The sequence below is a fragment of the Ceratina calcarata genome, unplaced genomic scaffold, assembly GCF_001652005.2.
Source record: "Ceratina calcarata isolate Rehan_Ccalc_2016 unplaced genomic scaffold, ASM165200v1 scaffold422.2, whole genome shotgun sequence".
Lineage (NCBI taxonomy): Eukaryota > Metazoa > Arthropoda > Insecta > Hymenoptera > Apidae > Ceratina > Ceratina calcarata.
Genome location: NW_017165837.1, coordinates 442,230 through 466,157, shown reverse-complemented (window position 1 = coordinate 466,157; position 23,928 = coordinate 442,230). Strand labels below are relative to the sequence as shown.

General features: G+C 46.0%; 3 protein-coding genes across 10 annotated transcripts in view; 1 reads left to right on the top strand and 2 right to left on the bottom strand.

Moving 5' to 3' along the window:
• bru3 (CUGBP Elav-like family member bruno 3) overlaps nucleotides 1-23,928 on the bottom strand; it is a 547,126-nt gene that overhangs the window by 350,755 nt on the left and 172,443 nt on the right. Inside the window, exon 3 of one of the 5 annotated variants that reach the window (XM_026814953.1) lies at nucleotides 7,907-7,990. The exons of 3 other annotated variants lie outside the window; for them this stretch is intronic. The gene's annotated coding sequence lies outside the window, so the exon portion shown is untranslated. Of the gene's footprint in view, nucleotides 1-7,906; nucleotides 7,998-23,928 lie in introns of those variants that run through there. One more of the 5 variants, XM_026814955.1, reaches the window with a different exon arrangement.
• On the top strand, nucleotides 1,686-23,588 carry LOC113464564 (uncharacterized). 4 transcript variants are annotated; one of them, XM_026814957.1, is made up of 3 exons: nucleotides 1,686-1,954; nucleotides 21,526-21,774; nucleotides 21,857-23,588. In XM_026814957.1, the coding sequence occupies exons 1-3, from the start codon at nucleotides 1,774-1,776 to the stop codon at nucleotides 21,940-21,942; spliced, it is 516 nt and encodes a 171-aa protein (XP_026670758.1). In that variant the 5' UTR covers nucleotides 1,686-1,773; the 3' UTR covers nucleotides 21,943-23,588. The 4 variants fall into 4 exon arrangements, 1 of the variants encoding a protein (XP_026670758.1); XR_003389406.1 differs by having other exon boundaries at nucleotides 1,686-4,024; nucleotides 21,526-23,588; XR_003389407.1 differs by lacking the exon at nucleotides 1,686-1,954 and adding an exon at nucleotides 19,943-20,396 and having other exon boundaries at nucleotides 21,526-23,588.
• LOC108626615 (major royal jelly protein 1) lies at nucleotides 8,186-9,982 on the bottom strand. Its single transcript, XM_018027369.2, has 3 exons — nucleotides 9,523-9,982; nucleotides 8,972-9,378; nucleotides 8,186-8,814 (listed from the first exon to the last, which is right to left on the bottom strand). The coding sequence occupies exons 1-3, from the start codon at nucleotides 9,868-9,870 to the stop codon at nucleotides 8,331-8,333; spliced, it is 1,239 nt and encodes a 412-aa protein (XP_017882858.1). The 5' UTR covers nucleotides 9,871-9,982; the 3' UTR covers nucleotides 8,186-8,330.

Sequence of the window (23,928 nt, the reverse complement as noted above, 5' to 3'; positions counted from 1 at the left end):
CCCGGTGGCTCGATACTTGTGCCGGCTGGTTTGTTCGCAGAAAGTATTGGCGCGAAGTCGACGGAAGGACGAAGCCGAAAAAAGGGGTAAAGCTTTATATCGAGGAAAAGGGGATTTCGGATTTGCTGGACCGTGTCCACCCCCGTTCCCTACCTCCCTCCCTCCCTTCGTCGCTGCATCGTTTACGTTCGATACAAACGAACGGACGAATGAACGGACCAGGGAAAAGGACGGACAGAGGGATCGACGGCCAGAGAGATGGAAAGCAAGAGAGCGATGACGATGGGGGAAGAGGGAACAGGAACAGGGGGATGGATGCTGAGAAACGGGAGCAGCGACCGGGATTTCAACGTCGAGCACACTCGTTTCGAGTCGATAGGTCCACTTCGGCAGGCTTGGGAACCAGTCGACATGGTCCAGCAACTTCCTCTCCCACCTCGAACCATATCTCTCTCTCTCTCTCTCTCTCTCTTCCGCTCTTTCTCGTACACTTTGGTCGCTCTTATATTTTTCGGTCGGAGACATCATCGTCTCCGTGTCCGGAAACAGGGCTGACGCGAGTTTTCTTAGACGCGGCATCGGTCGCCTGTGATAAAAACCGATTCCGATCCGTGACTAAGTTCCGAAGCGATTTTCTAAGCACCGAGTGGCTCCCGGCGAGCGTTCAGGAAACGGGAAGTAGAGAAACACACTCGACGAACAGGTTGCAATTAATGTAGTTGCGAAACGCCGAGTACGAGTGCCGCGTGGGTTTATGAGAGGACAGAAGTTGGCGAGCGAGGTGGGCGACGATTGCAGGCCGATAAAGAAAAAAAGAAACAGGCTGCTGCTGCTGCGCGGCGTGCAGAAGTATTATTCCGTTAAACAAGCGACTAGGGGAACGGTAAGAAAGAAACGAGGCATGTGACGTGAAAGAGTGGAGCTCGTGGGAATTGTGGCATATGCTCTGTCCCGGTAAATGGAAAACGTGAGGTTTGCTTAACCCTAAAAGCCTTTAGTTTACGAGAAACTATACAATTCGTTGAACTTTCATCGAACCGGGGACATGACAGAACGGCAGAAACTGAGCTTCGAGCGTCCCATTAATACATAGACGTGCCGTAGCGTCGTTAAAAATATCGGCAATTCCGACGAAACGTAAAAAATAGATGCCACGGTAACGTTACAAAACCAACAGCCGGGTTTACACGCGACGGGAAGGGCGCGCGCGGGAATAATTCGGGTACATAATAAAATTCGCGGACGGAATAAATTTTTTGCCCGACCGAGAACTCTGTTGGCATTTTAATAAAGATCGGATTACTAACGAATCAACAATTTCACCGGACCATCCGTGTCGGCGGGGAATCAATATGCGCGTTTACATATTGCCGATGTAAAAAAAAAAAAAAAAAAAGAGGAAGAAATAGCGCGCGCATATTGGAAATGACGTTACAAGCAATCCGTGCGAATAATTAAATATGCGGCTCGAATACTTTTGGGTGAAACAAATCACTGGAATTCCGATGGAGAGTAAAATGCATTTAGTATCGGAAGGTTGAAATGGAAATGGATCGTCCCGATGGACGGGGCGCTTTTTATCCCGCCGCGCTGTGTGCGCTCGCGGGCAAACGCGGTGAAATTTTATTTAATGGTCCTCGTATGTTGAACGAGTCCTTTTTGAAACAATGGGAACCGATGTAATCGAGGAAAATTCACGCGCCGGCCGCTCCTAGTATTATTAAAATCATTATTTCCTTCTTTTCGGTATTCGTACCTGCGGAAATAAATAGGATGCGTGTGCAAGGGGAGAGTGCCGTATTATTTTCGAGGCACGAACCAAAAAAAAAAAAATGGAATTTGCACTGGAACGACGTCGCGAATGGATGGAAACGGAAGTATTACGGTCAAAGTGAGAGAAAAAAGGCGGACAGTGGAGGGACGATAGATAAAGAGAATCGAGGGGGGCGAACAGGTGAGAGAAAGACAAACATTATAACGTGACGAACTCAATGCCGTGCGCATCCTGAAATCAGTCATTCGGAAAGTTTCTAACTGTCACCTACATTCGCAGCGCTCTTCATTCTACGTATGTTTTACAATGGATTCCATCGATTACAGAACGAAGTGATAAAAAGTAGATTATAATGTAGAGGAAATAGTAGATTCCGAGTTCTGTGTTCGATAATGAATCGTCGTTTCTTTATAGTTTACGATAATAATTTCATAGTTGAAATTCTATTTTCTTTTGAAGCAAGAAAGAGGAACCTTTCTCAAATTGTTGTTGAAATTCTTCGAGAATCGTTATAAATAAATGCCTGATAAAAAATATCATGCACGTGTCATTTTATACTAGCTCAGCTAATCGCACGTTACGAGTTTGAATAAATGAATGGCCTCTACGAGACGTTCACCTTCGTGTAAATAAATAATTTTACATTATTCCAAGTAGTACATTATTCATACCGTTGCGATTTAATTCATATTTCGAAATTGTATGAATAATTCAGAGTACGCAATTTCGCTGAATTAATTAAATGCCACTTTTGTACAACGTTAATATTCAAATGTAGATCCCGCGGACGCGAAACAAAAATCGTCGGGACGTCGAATAATATCGGGGACCGTGGACAATCAATCGCTGACGATGACTGTCCGCTATTAAGCATATTCAATGAAGTAGCGATTGACAAGAGACGTATTTCGTGATCGACAGGAATTGCGGCGCATTTCACCCGGGCTGCCGAGAGGTTCGGCAAAATTAATCACGCCGCTCCGCGCCACGCCGACTCGGTATCCCCACGATTGATGGTCGCGGCGGACTCAAAAACCGAAAGCGTGAATATTCACGGGCCACGGCCTCATTTCTATTTCGCTAGCCGCGCCGATCACCGTTGTCCGAAATAAATAACACGAAATACGTCATCCACGATGCATCTACGTGTCATCTATCGCGTCGCTCGGTCCTCGTCGCGAATGGTACTCCAGGGAATTATGCGGGGAAGACCAGCGCAACGAGGATTCACGCGAAAATACTGGTTATAATCGTGCTGATTGCACCCATGCATCCAACCGACCACTATTACTCCTGGAATCTCCGCTTGACTTCATCATAAATCATATTTGCATTCTTATTGTCAAATGTTTCCTGAGAATATTATCAATTGAAATTAATAAATCAATTTATACATCCACTTGTTGATAATAAATCTTGTAAAACGACGACGTTATTTCTATTGAGATTTCGGTCTAAAGTTTAACACGTTGAATGCCACGCTAATTTTACAGGAATTGTCCATGGCGTCACTGCCAAGTTGAGTGCCGGTCACCGGTGACCTCCGTGGCATTCAACGTGTTAAAGTATGATAGATTCATTTAATTTAAGCGAAATTGAATGCCTTGTGCGATATATGTAGTATATGTAGACCTATACGATTCTACAACACGGCACTATGCGACAGTGTATGTACCCTTATGTAGGTCACAGGTCGAACCACGTCAGCAACTTTCATTAGCTTTTAACAACTACAATAAACAAGGATGAACATATTGGCTAAACGAGGAATGAAAACGGTCGGATCAATTCCTTTAACGCCGTTTAACGAAGCGTTGAAATTTTTTACAACAAACGAGACTACCAAACGGATGTAAGTTCTAAGAGAGGCTCTCCGGATATTAATGAAGAGTAATCAAACCGCGGTTGAACGGAAGGGAAACAGGTTCGCTGGTTTAAAAGTAAAGATCAGTTGAATCCGATGTCTCGGCGAGGAAAAGTGAAAACGTCAGCGTCTGTAAATTGTGTAACGACGGTGCCGACGTGTGCAAATACGGTACGCGCGCGCACGTATTCGCGCGGATCTACGCGTGTGTATTTACATACGTGTCGCGATTACCGAAGCATCGTGATACCGCGCGGACGGCGCGCGTGTGGAACCGTGGAAAAAGGTGGAGAGGAAACGGCAACAAAAAGTTTGCGGGTTGCACCGTTATTTGCGCTCGTAAACATGACTCGGCGCGCTCGCACGTCCGTGCGCTCGCTGCAAAGGTAACGAATGGGAGAAGTCGAAACGGCCACACCTTCCTCCGAAATGCGCTCTCAAACCTAGCCGGTGCGCCCTGTCAGTTTCTCTGCTCTCTCGCTCGCCCGGACACGTCCCTCGCCCCATCTTTCTCCCGTTTCCACCTTCGAATCCAGCATGCTTACCTACGTGTACGTATGTGTTTACGCTGTGAACGCGCCTCGCCAAGCGGAACTAACGATAACGAACGGTTACGAATGTAAGGGGCCAGTTCGCAAAGCATACGACATTTCAACCGAGCGCGTTGCATACCAGTCGGGTACGAGGGGGGGGGGGGGGGTTTAAAAAACTGGGTGTGGGTCGGGGACGAGGTGTGGCGAGGGCGGAACAGATGGATGGAAAGTTGGATAGACAAACAGCGCGAAGAGACGAAAAGCTCGAAAGCACGTGTGGCTGTGTGCACGTCCCCGGTAGCGCGGCAAAGAAACGGTCCGGGTGTCTGTGACACGATTTGTATTTATACTTCTCAGAAACAAGGTTACGAACCTGCAAATTGAGAGATGCCGAATTAGATGAACTTGTTCACGTTTCACGCGACGTGTACTTTTTAGGATATTACAATATATCCTTCGCGTAGAATTTTAATTATCATTGGACGGATTGAAATACGTTTAGTTCAAATAATTATCATTAGTTCATTTTCCGCAGACTGCACAGAGTTCGCGTATACGTAGTTTTATATGCATAATGAAATATATTTAATATGAGAAACCAATAGTATTTCAGTCACGCGCGCCACAATAACCAACCGGTCGCTAATTATCCAAACATTCCTTCATCGATAATTGGATGAGGTTACATCGGCGCAATGAACGTCTAGTATTTCCTGGTGTATCAAGAATCAATAGTACCCGATTCGATGGTAAACAATTAACTTTGAAATCGAACCTTGTTAACGTACGCACGTTGTCTCCCAAGCGATTCGTGCCGCATTAACATCGTCGGATCAGTGAATCAATCGTGTAGCTAACAAGCGTAATTATATAACCGCGGTACTTTCTCCGGTATGCCGTTGCATCAACGATGCATTCTTGTCGGAAACGCACGCCGGTTCTATTTATAACTATCATAAAATACCTTTAAGCGTACCAGAGCGCATTGAGAGAAAAAGAGAGAGAGAGAGAGAGAGGCCTGTAATAAAAGTAACCTCTGCCGAGGAAGAGCAATCGCAAGCTAAACAAGTTTATACTTTAAACGAGTTGAAATATATTTATTCAAGGGAGACGTTTTTGATCTTCCTCGTTCGCGAAGACAAAATACAAGACATCCTTTAACAGAACGAACGAAGTCATTCTGGGCCGGTGGACAAGCCTACCCTAAACGCAGAGCAAACTTCTCTTTGAACTAATTGCGAAACGTTGAGCAGGACGGAGCACTTAGTTTATGGGTGCCTTGCGGTGACCTGGTTCCGAGTGGTCAGTGGTAGGTACCTGGGAACTGGGGGCGGCACGGCACGGCAGTGGTATCGTCCACTCGAATCGTAACCGGCAACGGCGACGGCAACAACGGCGGCAATACGGCAACAGCAGCGGTGTGCGGCCGATGTTCGCGTTCTCGCAGCCATTAGCGCCGGCGTTTCAGCCCGGCAGACGGTACTTGGTGGTCCGGGTTCACGAGCAACCAACGGGCGCATCTGCATCGAACCGAGACAGGATAGTAAATTACACGTTGACTAGAGCTGACAACCGCAATGCGTGCCGCACACCGGCCGTCGGGCCGGACCGGGCGTCCAGCAACGGGGATCTCCGCACCCGGAGAGACGCGAGGTGTGTTTATGCGCCCGGTGAGTCCGGCACTGTCAGCCTGCCCCTGTGCCGCACCGTCGCCCGGTGAATTATAGATGAGCGGCCTTAATAAAGACACGAGAGATGCCCGAAATTCTCCCGACGTTCCATCGCCACAGGAACCCCGACGTTCCTTCGAATTGCAAACGGATACCACGTGAGTTCGTTGGCTGGCCAGTCGGCCGTTAGCTGCGTGAGAGAACGCGAGTACGCGCGCGGGCATCTTCTCTCTGGCGGCGTATTCTCATTCCGAATACCATCGCGGAGAGCGGACGGGAATTCGTTGAAAAACAAAGCAATTTACTCCTTGGCCGTGTCACGGAGGAGCCGCGGGCATGAAATAAGCGGTCAAATCTCACGATTAAAGTTTAAAATTTCATTCCGGCAAACGACGAGTTTAACGATGTACAGCGTTAACCCCCTTTCCGTTTTTCATCACGGTTAATTGGACAACGACGATCTTAAGCAAGGTCTCTTTCGAAACCCAGATTCCGCGTGTTCGCATTAAAATTTTTTACGCAATCACGTGTTCATTTCGCTCCGGTGGTATTGCGCGATTGTGAATAAGCGATTTGCGTAATCGCGTTTCTTCGAGAAATGAACAAGCCGTAACGCACGAGTTCGGCCCGGTCGTAAAGAGATTTTAAAGCGGTCGTGCTTCCTTTCCTGAGAGGCGTTGCATCGGGGAAAGTCTCGTCGCGCGGTCACACTAACAGTGATTGCACGCTTGAATATCAGTGCCAAACACTGGTAGTTATGTATATTAGGGGCAGTAAAACTGATGTAAATTTATTTCGAAATTCCGCCGCAGCTCCCGAGGAAACTCGTTTCAAAACTACCCTCGTAAAAAGATTTCAGACGGCTTCCCCGGGCCGGTTGAAGGGTCGTCTTACGCGGTGGGACGACGCGTCGCGACGCCTATCACCTCTTAAGTAATTCCACGCCTCACTCTTAAGAAGGTAACGAGTTCGATCGTGGAAACGTGCTCACGCGCGGATCGTTTCGTTTGCCCGAGTTCCCCGGCCGCTCCTCAATATTTCATAATACTTAAATATAACGGCGCCGCGTCGAACGACACCATAGATTCCCTCTGCTTTACGAAAACGTGTAAAACGGACATTAAACGCCGCGTCGCGTCGGGATTTTACGGACATTGTTATCGCCCCCACTTTACGTCCAACGTAAAACAGTTTATTCTCCGAGTCCCTTGTTTATTAACAAAACCAAATATTCGGCGAATTACGATTTCACGAGAGAAACGTTTGATTTTGATAGACGACCATTTCGAATGCTACGAGCACGAGGTAAATCTGGTATCAAGGAAAAACAGAGGGTAGGAGAAAATTTTCCAGCACACGTGCCGTAGAGTGGGTCGAGGAAGGGAAGCATCGAAGGGGAACGAAAATTTAAGGGCAGCCGTATATTATCGCGACGAAGGGGTTGTCTGAGGTTAACTGCCAGAGCGTCGCAAAGCACGTGTGTGTGTGTGTATATGTGTGTGTGTGTGTGTGTGAGAAGGAGGGAATCGGGCGGTCGGTGTCGAGGGGTGCCGGAGAGGCGAGGCTATGCCATGAATATGCTGCCATTAGTCACACGCCGAACTGCGCCGTAGAAAGAGAAGTAGGTGACACGAATTTCCCGGCATTGCGCGCCCTATTGGTATCCCAAGGGTGCCGCGGCAGTAACGCGAACAATTCCTCGTGAATGCGCATTTATCTCAACCAATCCGGTACCCCCCTCCCTCCCGTCCCGCGGCCTCGACTTCTACGCCTACGCTACGTCTTCTGCATCGAGCTTGCGCCGACTAAGAGGCTGATAAAATTTCCTGAAATCGTCGCCGAGGAAAAGGGCACGGTATCGATTTTCTTGTCCACGGAAAAACTCCGTGGCTGTATCGCACGCCATACATCTTTGCCCCTGCGTCGCCGTCGCCCGTGAACGAACTGTTCCGTCGAAACAATTCGGGTACCCAGTGACGCCCCTGTCACGGACAGACCTCGTCGCTACATCTCAAAAGGCAGCAATGAAACGGTTAGCTAAATTGCTACACTAACTGTCACTCACAGGTCTTGTTCCACCCACTCTCGTGGCTTATGCTCCCTTCGGGGTGGCCGACACTCCGCGTTTAGTAATCACTCCGCTCCGTGTCTTCGACAGAAAAATCGGGATAGTTAATAAAGTTCCAAGGGGGTGACAAACGATTTTGATCGGGTGACTGATATTTTAACTAAATGAAAATTCTTTGATAGATCTTATTCTGTACTCTATCTGCGGAGTGAATGATTTATTGATTATCGTATTAAAGGAGGAATACTTGAATGTAACATCTATAGATGACAGAGATAAATTATCTTATTCGAACACACGGTTCGAGCGTCCCTTTGCAACTAAGGAACATCATTTTTATTATTCTACAGCTTCAGGTAAGAATATATACAGCGAAGCTGTCGAAGATTAATTTCGGTTAGGGTAACGCAATTTATCTGATTTATATCCGGTGCCAGAAGCTGGTATCCGGGATTCTACGCCTTACGCCAGAAGGCTCGCAATTCGTCCCCCTGATAATATCGTCAACTTTCCCTCTGATTAAACGGAAGTTCGTTTCGGTGGGTGTACGGGTCATATTAATTGTCTTTTGCAGCCGGTTCGTGTTGAACCACAGTTCTTCCTCCCCCAGTCTGTTTACAATTACTTTGATGCCGCTCACGTACTGCAGCTTCTCCTCGTCTTGAGCAATTGTCACGATGTACTCCGGTGCAAACGGTTTCTCAATGTTCCAACAGGCGACCGCCGTTAATTGGACTAATTGGAAAAATATTATGCCCCTCCGCGACGTAGCCTGCACGCCGGCTTGGCTCGCCCGCTTATAATTCGATTCGAACACGATCGGCTCGATGTATTTGCTCTGCTTTAAGGAGTACGTATCGGTAAACTTCTGTAAGAAGCTGGCCAGCGAATTGAAGTACAGGTATCTGGAAATTATTTCATCGTGCAACTGTTTCTGATTTTCACGTATATTCTATGTACCCGACTTTCGCGATCAATGCTCCTGAAAAATCGAGCTCGAAACTTGGAAAACGGACATAATCCTCTTTACGTTGTAAAGAGCAGTAGAAATGGCGTGGATACCTTTCATCAAAAAATCCGATCGGTGACAGTGACATTCCGAGAGTGCCATCGGTCAAATCGAACATCTCGCCTGCGATGGTGATGTACATCGCATCGTCGTCCGGCCCGAAAGCGTTGCCGCGCGTGTTGTTCACTCGCCACGAATAATCGTGGTACAAGTCGTAAATCAGTAGGCCATTTTGATCCACGTCCGCCACGTACAGATAAGTATCGAGGCACGTTTTTCCGACGTCGACGATCGGCGTAACTAATGCCGCTTTTCCGTACAGCACTTGATCATCCGGTACCACATATTTATGGACCAGCCGGTCGGTGCTGAGATCGAAGATCAATATTTTCGTTGGACAAACGGCCTCTCTACCGATGTGACCGGTATCCACCACCCACAATCGATTGCATTCATCTATCTGAACAATCGGTTTCTTTTAATGCCCATGTTACCGTATTTTCTGATCCTTAAATACATTTAGCGAGAACCCCCCCCGCAATGAAAACTAGAATATCTCAAACACGGTCAACCATAACGTGTAATTTATTATCACGATATTTACCGCCAACCTGTACACAGATATTATGCTGTCGCAAGTGTGCGCCGTGTGCCAGGACCAATCGGGGTATGGTATTAGCAAAGGACCACCGGAACCAACGACGTCCGTTACCAACGACAAGCTAATCGGTGTACCGTTCAGCCACTGAGGACTCGTCACGAAGATACGACCGTATCTGTCGATGTCCACGTCTTGTGTGAACGCGTTGCCGAACGTATAATTTCTCCCGGTCAACTGAACGTTTGGCCATAGCCAGTCTAAATATTTCCATTGGTAGGCGACTTCGAGGACAGCTCCGTTGGCACAGGCCAGTAACCCGAGGGTAAAAACGAAACTCGAAAGTTGTACCATCACGTGATTCGCAAAAAGCTCTTTGGTCGTGTCACAGAAGTATGATTAAACGTAGCGCGCGAGCGAAGATTTGCAGACTCGCGATTGGTCTCGCGATTCGAGTTACACTGCTACAGAAAACGACACAGAATTCTTGACAGTGGCATTACTACCACTGGTAGCCCCACCACTTTCCCCGTTCTCGAGACCGGCAGTCCACCGACTCACCTTGAACCGGTTTCGCACTGAACGGAACGCGCCCTCCGGTATAATTATTTTCATACGTTACTCTGATTGACGGATGTTCGAGAAAATCAGATTTATATTACCAACGGGAATTCGTTGTTTTCCAACTGTTTCTGCATACTGAATTCAATCTGATTATTATGCATTTTGTAATAACACCTCAGTTAATGTTATTCAAGCAGGTATTCAATGAGGATATTAATATTATAATCGCAATGAAACCAGTATTTCAAATTAGTATTACGAAAGCCTGAAGGCAAAGTAATAAACAAGACGAAATATTTAAGAACTATATAAATCCTGCTTGGGAATTTTTCAAACTATAAAGCAATGAGATTATTAGAATTCAACGAACTGTCGAGATATTAAAAAGATTTAATCGCTGCGATAAAAGAGCCCGTGAACTTTTTTTGTGCTTTTAATATGGATATAGACACGTTTAATCAGAAGCGTTGGCTGTGTGCGCGTCGAGACGTCAATAACGAATGTTCACCGAATGTGGTCATGAACGCATTAACCGCTGCGTGACCGGGAAGTGGATCAACTATTTGGAAACGGTGCACGCCCACCTGAAATAGAGCCCGAACTATTTTCGTGCGGATTCTCGAGCACGGCGAAACTCATTAAACGCATTTGCATTCCAGTTCAACATCTTCGTTGCGAGCTAAGTACCTTCGATTACGTGATCCCCAGACTTCTAACAATTTTAACTGTTGCCTTTTAATTTCGACTCCTACACTATTCAACATTTTTGTAGAAATTTCATATTAGAGATAATAAAGTGCTTATGTACATCACGTTACGTTTTAATATCTGTGTCATTTCTTTACTTGGATAATGTAATAGAAATTCTCGTTTCAATTGTTTTTTTTTCGTTGATGAGTGTGCTAATAGTTTGGCGGACACTGCGCGTTATTTACAAGGAAATTTTTATATATAGTCGTCCGTGAACCATTACATCAAAACCGCAGTGCAAATTCGCACGATCTCACGCCTCGCGGATAACGAGAACCTTGGCGCGTCGAAACTATTTTCCAACCGTTACGTACCTACGGATCACGCAATACGCTCATAATCTGCACGCTTTTCACGGCAGACAGCACCTAATTTTTTATCCGCCGCCTCTTCCCGATTTCGATTCCCTGAATCGCTTTGCACGGTTTGCCGTATCCGAGTAATACGACTGTGTTTGCAAAGGCGACGCGGGAAGCATAAATCATTTTGCTGCCCGCGGTTAAAAGACAAATGTGTTTTTAATTCCCATGCCGATGCAGAACTACGACTTATGATTTTAATAACTGTTCTATGTTGCAAATGTTCTTTTTAATAAATGTAAAAAGTTCTTAAACATGGAAACGACAAGGTAAGAATTTACAAAAATAATCTCTTATGTACCTATGAAAGCGATACGAAATTATCCAATTAAATTCGTATGTAAGTATATAATTTAGTGCACGCATTTCCTTGCGTAACGAATCTGTCTAGAAAGTTGAGGAGGAACAAAAAAGTGCTAAATACGAATGAATAAGCAGGTACCACACGCAATGAAATCAGGATTACGAATGCTACTTCCAATTAATAAATTTCACATATTCAGAGACAGACGAGGACAATGGAGTAAAAATCACTAATAAATGTTATCAATATCATCTTTCATACAATGACGATGTCGACATAAATGAAATGAATTAGAACTTTTGAAAGTTGATGATTGATTAGTCAGTAATTTAATACTTAATTATTGAAGCAATAAAGCCTGTGAAATATTTGCATCGGTAACAGATACGTGTGGGAAAGATTGCGCAATTACAGCGAACAGATCTGATTTACCTGTTAGTATATGTGCGGAAGTTTCGCTCATTTATGATTGCAACACATCGGAGTTTTATTAAATAATATGGAACTCGTAAATTGGCTAAGTGGATTCCTAAACGTTTCAACTTTTTACTCCTATTCCTGTAACTACGTTCACTTCCTTTATTCTGTAGACTATATATATCTAGCAGTTCTAAAAATCTTTGAGAAGTCCGACTCTCTGTTCTACGTTGGAAGTATGTACTCTTCGCACGTCTGAGATAAGAATAAGCGACGCGAAAGATAAAGATAAAGGAATTTACAATGATATCGTTCATTACACTCGTCGGTTCGAACTTGGGAACTGCCGTTCCAGCAGAAGCTCGCGTCTTACGATTTTATATCGACGACGAAACGGAGAAAGTCCCGCAAGATGCGTCTCTCTCCGGTTGAAACAGTTCTTCTTCTTCTTCTTCTTAAACTGAGTTTGGTAAACCCTCGTACAAGTTGAAGTTCTGACCCGAGCGAAGGGACGCAAGGGCGGCGTCGTAAAAGTTAGACGAAGTCAATTTTGCAGTTGAAGTTAGTAATGCGATTTGTGTCGGAATAAATAGTTCGAGTGGGGAGAGCACACGAGGAAAGGGAAGGGGGGGGACACCCTTTTTCCCTTTGCGCTACACCTCGTTTCTCTCCGGTGTCTGACCCAGCCGCGAACCGATCCGCTCGAGTTTGATGTCACGGACACGTCTGTTGGACTTACAGAACGTGACAGCCCTACCGGAACGAGTTTTACTTACCTAACTGCAACGCGGAACAACGAGTGGCGTCCTAACGAAATAAGAGACTCGTTATTTCCGGAAGATTGCCGAGTAGCTATACCTACTTTGTCGCTTAAACAACTGGCTCGATTAAAAGAAAATCATGCTCCTCCGATTGCTCTATCCATTCACACTAAACAGAAATATTGTAAAATACTGTTACATGGATTAAGATAGTCTTCAGTACAATTACTATTCGATCAGACTCGTAGATATTTCATATAATAAATCGAAGAGATTTCCTACAATGGAATTTATAATTTGAAATTTCACAGAGAAAAAGTTTCTCTGGTTAAATTCTTTTTACGCAAAATATTTGAAATCCTCCTGTGATAGCGAGAGTTAAGTATCGACTTCGTTCCGATTTCGCACGTAAACGTAAGCGCGAATTGCTAGCAGCTTAGAAGTAATCCGTGAAAATGCAATAATAAGCCACGTTCGCGGTGAAAAACGATCGGTCGCTCTTCCTTTTTCCCGGTTTCTCTTTTTTCCATGTTTTCGCCACCCAACGCACGCCAGCCTTCAGTTTCTACCCTCCGACCTTATCCGACCCATCCCCCCGCCCGTGGAACTGCTGCGTTGTAATCCTACAAATGAAAACTTACGCTAATTAAACCGTTAATAGCGGACCGCGCATGTAGGTAACGACCACGGTGGTTACTTAATCCTCAGAAAATGAAACGTTCGGAGTCTGCGTGCGTGTAAACAGCGGCTGCCGCGCAACGTTCACCGCTTCGCCCCCGGCATCGCACGGCGACCATGCGATCGGCGACATAATGGACGAACGCATTCTATTAATGAATTAATTTTTTCCTCTCTTTCGATTCTGTCCATATTTCAACCCCCTTCTTACCCTCGTTTCGTTAAATTACCCCTTTGCCCTTTATCCGTGTTCCTCCCTTTCTCTCTCGCCCCTTTCCCGTTTCCAATCCAGCTTCTTTCTTTATCCGTTCACCCCGTGCAATTACCGGCGGTTTTAATAGCTAGACGGAATAATGCGAGGCAAAGAGTCGTTTGTTTTCGTAGCAGGCTCCGCGATTCGAAAAAGGAAGGGAAACGATTTCCGTGCAAACAGGCTTGCTACGGTTTCAGCTCTGCTTGAGGCGATACCGTTGAAACACGTCGAAAAATAGAGCGGCCAGAGCAGGGAAACGAATTTGAATAACACGATTCGCTGAGTTAAGTTTCGAAAGGCACCGCCGCCCTCGTTCACCGAGGGCCGTGCAACGACGAACGTTGCCTCCGTCGATTGCCCACCGCTGAACCCGCAACTGGTCAGTTTTGTTAAATAATAACTTCCACCCAGTTTTCGTAGAAAAAGTTTTTACTGGATCCCCGTTACGCCTGATCGGTAGGTACCCTCGTCCCATTTTTTATCCCACCGGAATGTGCCACGAGCCGAAAGAATCCATATGAATTGCAGTATCAAAGTTCCTCTCCACATTGGTAGAGTTTTTTTTTTATTACATTCAATGATTGATAAATATGAGTCATAATTATCATTTAAACACTTAATCGGATTACGATATATTTTTAATTATTTGAATAGTTTTTAAAACGGATGATTGTATTTAATGTTTATCGTTAAAAACCGACTGACCGATTTCGAACGCCTTCGGTGATCATCACGAAAGTAAAGAGTGTAATTAAATTACGGTAGACCATTAGGAGGAGTACGAAAGAAACCACTTTCAGCTTAAGATCAAAGAAAAAGCACAAAAGGAGGAACTGGCTTCCGATATCTAATCGCTCGACAAAAGGAGGGTTTAATCGTTCTATTATCGATTCGGCCGTTTGAAAATTGCGGTAACGGTATTATATCGCGGCGCGGTGCGGCGAAACGCGTTCTTGCTAAGTCGGATCTTCGCCGGGTTCCACGCGCCGGTTGAATTTCCAAACGAATTCCGTGGTTTCCAGACCGGTGCATTTCCGTTCGATCGTGGCATCGGTAAACTCATGAGAATAAATAGAGGTGAAGTTGTTAGAACAATCGAGGCGAGGTATTAGGACCGTTTAACCAGCCCTGTTCGGTAGCTACCGCAGTGGATGGCACAAACACGGCAGTTTAATTATCGGAAGTGCTCGCTTGGTCTCGTAGCCCGTGCGGCCTGACGCGCCGCGCAGACAACGCGCTGGCCATCTTCTCCCAAGAAAAACGGTAGACGGTTGCGACGGAGGGAGCGCCCGCTGTTTTGTCCAACAATTTTTCTTCTGCCCGCGAAACACTGCTACGTCACTCAGCTCATGTTAGTCAAGTAGGATTACGGCACCGTCACCTGAATCTTCCGATGTTTTGTTGCGTACGAAGAACTGCATCGCGAGATAGAAATCTTTGCCGCGACACGGGGCGACGGGCTGGCTAACCCCCTCGAGAAACCGTTCCCAACCCCGTTTTCACCGGTATCCCGGGAGAGCGACGTTTCGCTAATAAGAACCCGAAAGGATCTACCGAGTAAAATCGTCGGTGATTTATCACCGCGGTCCTGCACATTTTTCCTATCCCGTCCACCACCGCACGGCGACGTATCTCCTCCTCAACCTCCTCAGCTCTCTCTCCCCCCCCTGCTTATCTTCTTGCGCGTCTGAGTCTGAGCAACGACTGATGCCAGTGACTATTGTTACGCGATCAAGCCCCGATATACCAGCGCTACGGTTGAATGGATTCCTTGAATATGAAAACGACATTATTTATTGGTTGACAAGGCGACAACAATAAGAGTTGGAGGTAACATTAATCACGGGTTTGCACAGTTTATGTCCATTGAACAGCGCCCAGTCCAGCTCTGTCGGATTGAATTACGCTGCTACCCTCGCCTGCACGCCGCGCCATCCCGGCATCTATCAAATGCAGACGCGCTTTGATCAGCGCAGTCAATCGTGTCTGTATAAACCTCGTAAACCCGATCGCCGATTGCCGTAAGATGGTCTCGACCGCATCGTCGAATTCGGTTTGATCGTTGAATCCGATTCAATGACGATGTGTTACATATTATTTACATTAACGTGAATATTTCGTTTCATTGAAAACGTCCCCGTGCCGCAATTAAATTGGCGTTTCAACTCATTAACACTCGGTAAAAATCATTAAAAGTTCCCGGCTAGGCGACGTTCCTCGATTTGTTCGGCAAACACGACGGAAAACTTTTTTCGACTCGCTCCGGCTCATTCGGTGTAACCCGAACGTTGATTTACAGCGTCGTCTGTGCGGCGCACGTAAAACCAGGCACAATACGCGCCGCGGTCCGTAGTCTCGTAAAACGGATTCGTTTCAATCGTCCTTAATCGAGTAAGTTCGCATATAGTTGTTTGTCCTCCACTCGCCGCCACGGCCGTTCCACGTGTGACCCAGTGGGACACAATAGCCATCGTTGGCTGCTCTTTTCCCTGGCCGCTCTCTCCGACTGTCAGCGGCCAGTGCCTGTGTAAATACGATACGGCGCTAGCTTTCCGTTCTTTCAAGCACGATTTAAAAACAGGGTAAGCTCGAAAAACGGTGACGAACGGTGGAACTGAGACGGGAAATAATGGGCGCGCACAGGTGAAAAGGCAGTTCGCCTGGAGGATAGAGACACACGTTTGAAATTGAACCGCTCAGTTTTCGGAGTTCATAGCAGTTCAGGAGGAGGAACTAATCAAATGAAAAAACTGATATATATTTTTGACATCGCTGTCGGCTATATTGAATATTCCGGTTTTCCATCAGCCGGTGAAAAAGAGTCTCATAATGAAAGCTATAAAAAGAAGAATCGATTCTTGGACTAATTCAAACTTCGATAAGTTCGACGAACGAAACTCGACGGTAATTTGTAGATTCTAGCGGATCAGGCAGGCGTGAAGTCTCGCATGGACATCTCGTTAGCGTAATCATTGATTTAAAGTTCGTTATACCAGTGACGATCGATAATGGATTTCGGGTATGGAGAGAGAGAGAGAGAGAGAGAGATGAAGAGAGGGTGAGAGAGGACGGTTGGGGAGGAGGTTAGCTGATAGACGAAGGCTAGAATCGGCACGACGAAGAAAAACGGGGTATCCTGATTGCTAGGCGGATCGCAGTCGGTGATTTGGGCCAATCTACCAGGTTCTTGTTACTCTCTGGACGACGAGTAATAACCGTAATGGGGAGCCCCCGGTCTTCGTAGGTAGGTAACTATCCTTCGTTCGAATCTCTCCTTCGATCTTATTGTCAAATCCATCGGAGAGAGGCTCGCCACTTAAATCAACCCACCATGCGCGTGATTTGTAGAAAGATCCCGATGAGACAAGCACCCGTTTTTAGCAAATGAGTCGTAAATTCGACCCGGAACTCGTTATCGGTAATAGCCTCCGCGGCATAAAAGGAAAACATCGCGTCGAATCAATGGATACGATTAGCGGTTCGGCTCCGGGCTCCGATTAATTACGTTTCCTTTCTACCTTCCTTTCAGCCGCGTTTTTCATCCAACTGCGTCTAAACCATTACCGCGATCGATTCTATTATCTTTTGACGGATAGAAATGCGCTTTCGGTGAAAGCGCGTCAAAGTGAGTTATTGTCAATCGTAAGCTTTTGTATAAACTTCGGTCGGAAATCGGACCGAGCACCGAGGAATGCGGCAAAAAGGAATTACAAATTCGGTGGATATTAAAAATTTATTCAAATACGTTGCAAAAATAACGGGAATTGCACCTGTGCCTCGATATTCACCTTATTTGACTATATAATAAGGGAAAGGAGGCGACGGGAAAGAAATTGAATGAAAATCTCGAAATGCCGTCAGCTGGTGAATTTGTTGGTCTCGAGGCGAGAATATTTATGGGACGCGGCCGAAAGTTTACGAATCAACGGGACCGCATTTTTATAGACGGAAACAATTTGAAATCGGATTCTATCACATTAGCATATGAATAATTCATACGTGAAAGGCTGCGTTCATTCACCCGGTTGTAAGAACACACGATGGGCGCAACAAAATGTTCGACGAACGAAATATTTATTTTACAATTTGACGCACGCCCGGCCGGCGATATATTTATCAGCACAGAATGAAAAGCCTCTTCACCGATCGTTGAAACCGACTCCGATTTGTCAACGACCGCTTTCCGTCATTTCCGTCGCGCTCGCAATCGTCGACGAGCGAGATCGGTATAAAAAATCAACGGTGGCAGCCGCGCGCGGAGAGGCGGGGCAAATCCATTTTATTGGGAATCATCGCGCGCGACCATCGTATTATTTATTCGTATTTCCATCGAAACTTCGCTGCCAACGCAGCGCGACAAATGAACCTGAATAAATAATACGCTGTTATTGTGCCGACATACCGCGCTCTGTCAACTATGTCAGTATCGCTGGGGAAGTTTCGACGCGGCCCTGCAGGGTTCTCTCCCGGCACCGCATAGCTGCCTCGAAACTATTTCCGATATAATTCTCCTCCGTACTAGCGCGACGCGGACCGACGACGGTTGCGAAAGTAGCGACCTTTACGTTTTAGTACCGTTATTTTCATAACGGGGAACGACGACGCGACGTCGTCCGCACAAAGACCATCGAGAATACGAAGACTATTCACATTGTTAAGAAGATCCTGCAGACGTTTCAAGTCTTACCGTAAAGTGGAAACGGACGAGAGGCAGGGTGGGGTTTTTCTCCCTCGGCTCTCTGACAGCCCCTCTTCTGACTGCTGGAAAATTCCTTTTCATTAAATTCCCAGCTGACGAGAAAATACGCGGAAATATCGGGGCAGGGGGGACCCGGGGATGGAATAAAAACGCCGCCACCGTTTTTAAACCAAACAACCTGCATTGTTCGGTTAAAGTAAACGTTCATATTTTTTACCGGGGATAAACGAACGTGGCCCCTCTGCAAAGCCCCGACGCACCTGTTGTTTCGTGAACAATTTCACGTTCGCCCCCGCGCGCTCGCACGTACGCGTTTCATAACGTTACGTTAAGCCCTTTCGAACCGAAGACTTATGGCATTTAAACCTGTATCCGTTCGCGTTCGCGTTAACGTAAACTGCTAGTCAGAACTCGAACTGTTTTCACTATTTTTCACGAGTCCCCGGTAAAACGAGAAGAAAAGCGAGCGAACGACCCGAAATTCGCAGAGAACCGAGGGCGAGGGAATTGCGCCCCGGTAGTAGTGTGCACCGTTTGCCAAAAAAGGGATGTCAGTGAGGTTTGTCGGCTGACAAATGGCCGGTCGCCCCGGGCGAAGCTTCGTCGTTTAAACTCGAAGTCATTGTGTCGGAGCCATTAAGCGTTTGGGGCGATCAAAAAAGGTATCGGGGGCGTGCAGGAAGCGCAGGGGCTAGCGGGACGGAGCGAAAGACCGAAGAAGGGGAGGGAAGAAATATCTGGCAGCTAATAAACAACGGCCCTCTATTCATAGATTCGCGCGTCGTGTGATTGTACGACTGGACGAAGTTCGGGGGGGGGGGGGATGGTCGAGGAAAGAAAAGGCAGCGGCACGAACGGTAGAGGAACGGAAACGGAGTGCGACGGTGCGAACACAGGAGGGAGATCGTACTGGAGGTCGGTTCTAAACAGCGCAATCAATCTTCCCTTAATGAACTCTTAATTATTTCGAGGACACGGCAGAGCGGGAAAGGAAACTGGCCGTATAATGGAGGCGCAAAGTGCGCGCAACCGGAGCTATACGCAGCTGCGGTGAACCGGTTGTCGGTGTAGCGAAAGAGCCCACGGTCCGGGGGTGCTGCTATTAGATAAATATAGGGAGAAACAGCGCCACGAGGGAAGCAACGAAAATGAAAATAAAGGGCCACTCTGCACCTTCTCGCTCTCGTGTGTGCAGCATCCCGCTGAGAGGGAACGGGGGGGAGATGACGGGAGGGAGGGTGGCGGTTGGGATCCACGTTTCTCTCGACGCGAGACCGACCGCGTTCCCTCGACGCTCCCGCAGGGACAGGAGAGACGAAAATAAAGAAGAATCGTCGCGGATCGAAACTAGCGACGCGACAGTGGGATGGCAGATACCCCGTGGATGATCTTATCTGCAGTTCGTTTGCTTTAATCGTTCCCCGGAAATAACTTATTACTCCGAAGACCGTTGGAAAAATATTTATTGGCCCCGATAAGGTAAGACAACTCCGGTATTGGGAACGCTTCGTTGAAATATCGACGTCGAGACGCGTATTTCTCTCGATCGACGCAGATATTTCACTGCGATATGCGATTAATTTACATCGTACGGTTTCCGCCGATACCGTGGAATCAGAGTAGCCGGGGGAGCGGGACTGGACGGAGTGATTTCACCGAGTCTCGCGTTCTCGTCCCGCAGGCGATCGGTCCGATTTCCTCGCGAGAATTCGGCCGGTCCGACGGACGAACGAGGGAGCGAGGACGGCAGCCGCGGTAGAGAAATTAAAAAACATTGCGGGTCGGGTCACGAACGACTTATAATATACACTAGCCGTGGAAATTACGCGCGGGTCGCGCGACGACGTAAGTTCGGAAATTACGCGAGTAGGGTAGCAAAAGTTTGCGCGATCTAACTACTACGAAGTCAGTCCACGGTGCGGCCCTTATTCACCGCCCTCGTGGGACTTGGCCGCGACCACTGTTATTACCGGGCGAAGGTTGGGTACCTACCTACTCGGCGACGAACGAACCAGCCCGCTTTGCCGAACGTGCCCGGCGAAAAACTCCTCTTTAATACGGCGAAATTCACTGTGACACATCCAGGCTACACGCTGTGAGTCGTTTAATAATGAATTTCATCCAATATGCATCGGCCATTGTCAGCGCGGACCGCCGGGGAGTATTTAATTCTTTTCGTGGCGTCGAAAACACGTGAAATTTCGAGACGTCCAGGGGGCAACGTTCGCCGGACAGCTCGAACGATCTTAATTTGTTGTGCTATTTCAGTTTCCCTTTGACCACGTTCCGTGGCGACTCGACGGTTTAAACGAAGTTTGAACGTGGATTCAACTTCGAATGTGCCCTCCTACAGGTACCGTTACACGTAGCTACGCTCGGAGAATTGGTAAACGTTTCATGATCCCAGTTTAAATTAGATTATTCGACGAACTCGTTATAAATCGATATTCAAATTCAATAGTAGATACACACAGGCCAGGGCGCAATACCTCAGGGGGATATTATCGAGCGTGGCCTACAGTTTGCTTGTTTAATGAAACTAGTTTTAACAGCTATGAAACACTAGGAAGGCAATATACGACGCGATTTGCTTAACTTTCTCGTGTCCTCGTGTGCGGCACACGTTAACAGAACAAAATCGACTCGAACTTCCTCCGGTAATTATCCGTGTACGGGGTATATCTATCCCGTCGTGTGTCTCTCGGGTGGACGCGTTCCCGAGTTACGCAAGTCGTTCCGCGGCCAACGTGAAAGACGGGACAACGAAACAGCGTATTGATAAGCTCGCGCGGAGCTCGTAAACTGGTTTCGCGTGCCAATAAATCTACTTCAACGCTTCGGCCGCCGATATTGACGTTTCCGCGAAAGGCTAAACCGCGGGTCGATGTATTACTGTGCGATTAGAGAGTACGTTTTCCACGCGTGAAAATGAAGCGAATGAAAGTACGCAAGTTGTTTGAGTGATGAAGAAATCATGTTACCACGTATTGACACGTGCTTCGTGCAAGACGTTGCATAATAAAATTAGTTTATCGATTATGTGATTAAATAATTCTTGTCAAGGAACATCGATTAATAAATGAGAATATTATAGAATTATTATTTATTTTTTTCTACTAGAATTTTTTATACTTGACACGTTCATCATATTAGGTCGAATATAAAAGAAATATGACGTAAGATAAGAGCAAACGCGAAAGTGTTTGACCGTGGATTTCTTTCAGAAAGGATCGCATCATTCACCCCAAAGAATGATTCTCCTTCGGTTAACGAGGACACACCCGGCGAGCTCGATAAGGAAGACGATGTCGAGTTGGCGAAAACAGGATTCTATAGATCAGGGGAGAGATTCGGACGACAATGCGGAGGAACGAAAAAAATTGACGATCGTTTTCGTTCCATGATGCTGACCCAAATTTCACCGCAGAGTTTCCGCATCGTTGACGCAGCAAACGTTCCCGGTCCCCTTTCGCGTACGTCCCTTCCCATCGTTCAACCCCGTCCCGATCTACCGATAAAATCTAATATCCCCACGGTTTGTAATTTCCAATCCAGTCGTGATTATGGCAACAGCGTTTATTGCCTCAGCTGGAATGACACTCTTGAATTCAAGAATGCATGACGTGTCGACAATTCAATAATTTCAAGATGAATGATAAGTCCGACTACTGGAAAATACAATGGAATATTGCCTCTTTGGAAATAAATTTTACATACCATTTAAAGTTCTATCTAAATATCCTCGGTTTCGTTTAAATATTTACGATGAAAGGTAGAAACAGGAAAAGCTAGGAGCTGTCCAGTTGTACGCGCTTAAGTGGCCGGAAATATTTCGCTTACACGGAAACACAACGGGCCTCGCTGCGTTGAACGAACAATGTGCTTTTAACCTGGTCGAATAAAATGTTACGTCAGCCCATCGAACGTTCATCGGAAACCCGGCCTCGTTGGCTGACGGATACCGAGGCCGGTCTGCTGCCCGATAACGAAATTATCTTAATCCGGGCCGATCGATTGACAGTTAGTCGATTGCGCGGCATTGCTAGATGACTCTGAGTTGTACGGACTGACGGCCGTTGCAGCGGCGCGCCGTGTCCATTGTGCACCGCACGGTGAAATTGATGTGTATTTTGATGCCCCGAAGTACACGATAATGTACCCATTGAAAGACCCCTCGCGGTCAAGTCTCGCACCGAAGACGCGTATATAATAATGAAAATGCGCTCTCCCGCATGCATGAATGGCTCGTGGACCTGCCAGCAGATAATTAATATCTAATGAGGCAGCAGTTATGAAAGTCAACAATTTCACAAATTAAGAAGATGTACTCAAAAGTATGTAGCAATCGTCTAGACTACGTGTACTGCGTACATGCATAGGAAAACTTGTATAGAATGAATGTTACTTGTGTGTGACCTGTTTTTCCACGCTGCGTGCGAATCTTACTAACAATAAGATTCAAGGCAAATAATTAACGAATGCCTTTATGTGTAACTCTTGGTCGAAGTAATCGTTTCCACTTATTTGTAGGAAGCATACAATTATTTGATATACAATACGACGGGTTTCCTATTATAAAAACAGCTCATTAACTTGACAGGAATCCTTATTTAGAATGCCGGTAGTTCGACTCGATGTCATGATCTGTTTTTTGCGCTATTAATGCCTGATTGCTTTTTAATCGATACGTCCTCCTCGAGGCAGACAGATATGTAAAGGAAAAAATGCTATTGGAAATAAAACAAGATATGAGTAATCAATGCGTCTCGATTCCTCAGTCGGAAGTTATTAGTCACAGATGATTGAAAATCATAACAAGTTCGTATTAAATTCAGATGATATTTTATCCATATAAGAATCGATATTTAAAAAAGTCTGATGTTAATCGAATTGACAGACTATTTTCGTGCTCTACAAAAATTTCACACTATTCCAACCGTAACTGAAAGCGGAAATTATATAAGTGATTCAAGACCTTGCTACTGGTGCATAATTTCGTAAACGGTGCGCGCTGTGAACCTTGTCCTCCTTCCAGTAAGAAGAATTATTTGTCTGTAAGACGTTCCACGAAATTCAAGCGATAACATTGTAATTCGATGTACGTGTAATAACCAATGATGTTTCTCGGTGACATACATATTCACAAGGAGGAAAAACAGTGAACAAGTATGATTCTCGACGATCAGACGCGTAAAGAGGTTAATTGAGGACCTCCTCCGCTGTTAACGTGTACGAAGGTTGTAACGTCGCAGTGCAAATGGTTGAATAGTCAATTGCTAATGTAAAAATACTTTCGGTAATAAAGTCGGAATATGATTTGTATAATAGATACTCAGGCAATTTCGAAACTAAAATTATTACTCATTTCCTCATTCGATATAACTATCGATACTTTCACTTTTTATTTGAGAACAAGATTTTAAATCTACGTTGTATGAGTTGTAAGATCTCTGCCAAAAGTTTAAGACATGTAATAAAAACCTGCGTTCGATATTTGAAATAGTGAACTTTTAGAAAAAATTACAATTACAGAGGAGTAAGGTTTATAAAATTAGTCGATCTGTTTTTCTTGGCCATAAGGAATTTTTAACGCATAATTTCTAATATTCTAATACATACATTTCTAA

What these genes read in the sequence shown, in the direction of transcription:
- LOC113464564 (XM_026814957.1), top strand. Translation starts at nt 1,774, where the DNA reads ATGCGTGTGCAAGGGGAGAGTGCCGTATTATTTTCGAGGCACGAACCA. An exon ending in GAATCGAGGGGGGCGAACAG is followed by an intron (nt 1,955 to 21,525) that starts GTGAGAGAAAGA and finishes GATTTCTTTCAG; the next exon opens with AAAGGATCGCATCATTCACC. An exon ending in CGTTCCCGGTCCCCTTTCGC is followed by an intron (nt 21,775 to 21,856) that starts GTACGTCCCTTC and finishes TTTCCAATCCAG; the next exon opens with TCGTGATTATGGCAACAGCG.
- LOC108626615 (XM_018027369.2), bottom strand. Translation starts at nt 9,870, where the DNA reads ATGGTACAACTTTCGAGTTTCGTTTTTACCCTCGGGTTACTGGCCTGT. An exon ending in TATCTGTGTACAGGTTGGCG is followed by an intron (nt 9,379 to 9,522) that starts GTAAATATCGTG and finishes CCGATTGTTCAG; the next exon opens with ATAGATGAATGCAATCGATT. An exon ending in ATCGGATTTTTTGATGAAAG is followed by an intron (nt 8,815 to 8,971) that starts GTATCCACGCCA and finishes AATAATTTCCAG; the next exon opens with ATACCTGTACTTCAATTCGC.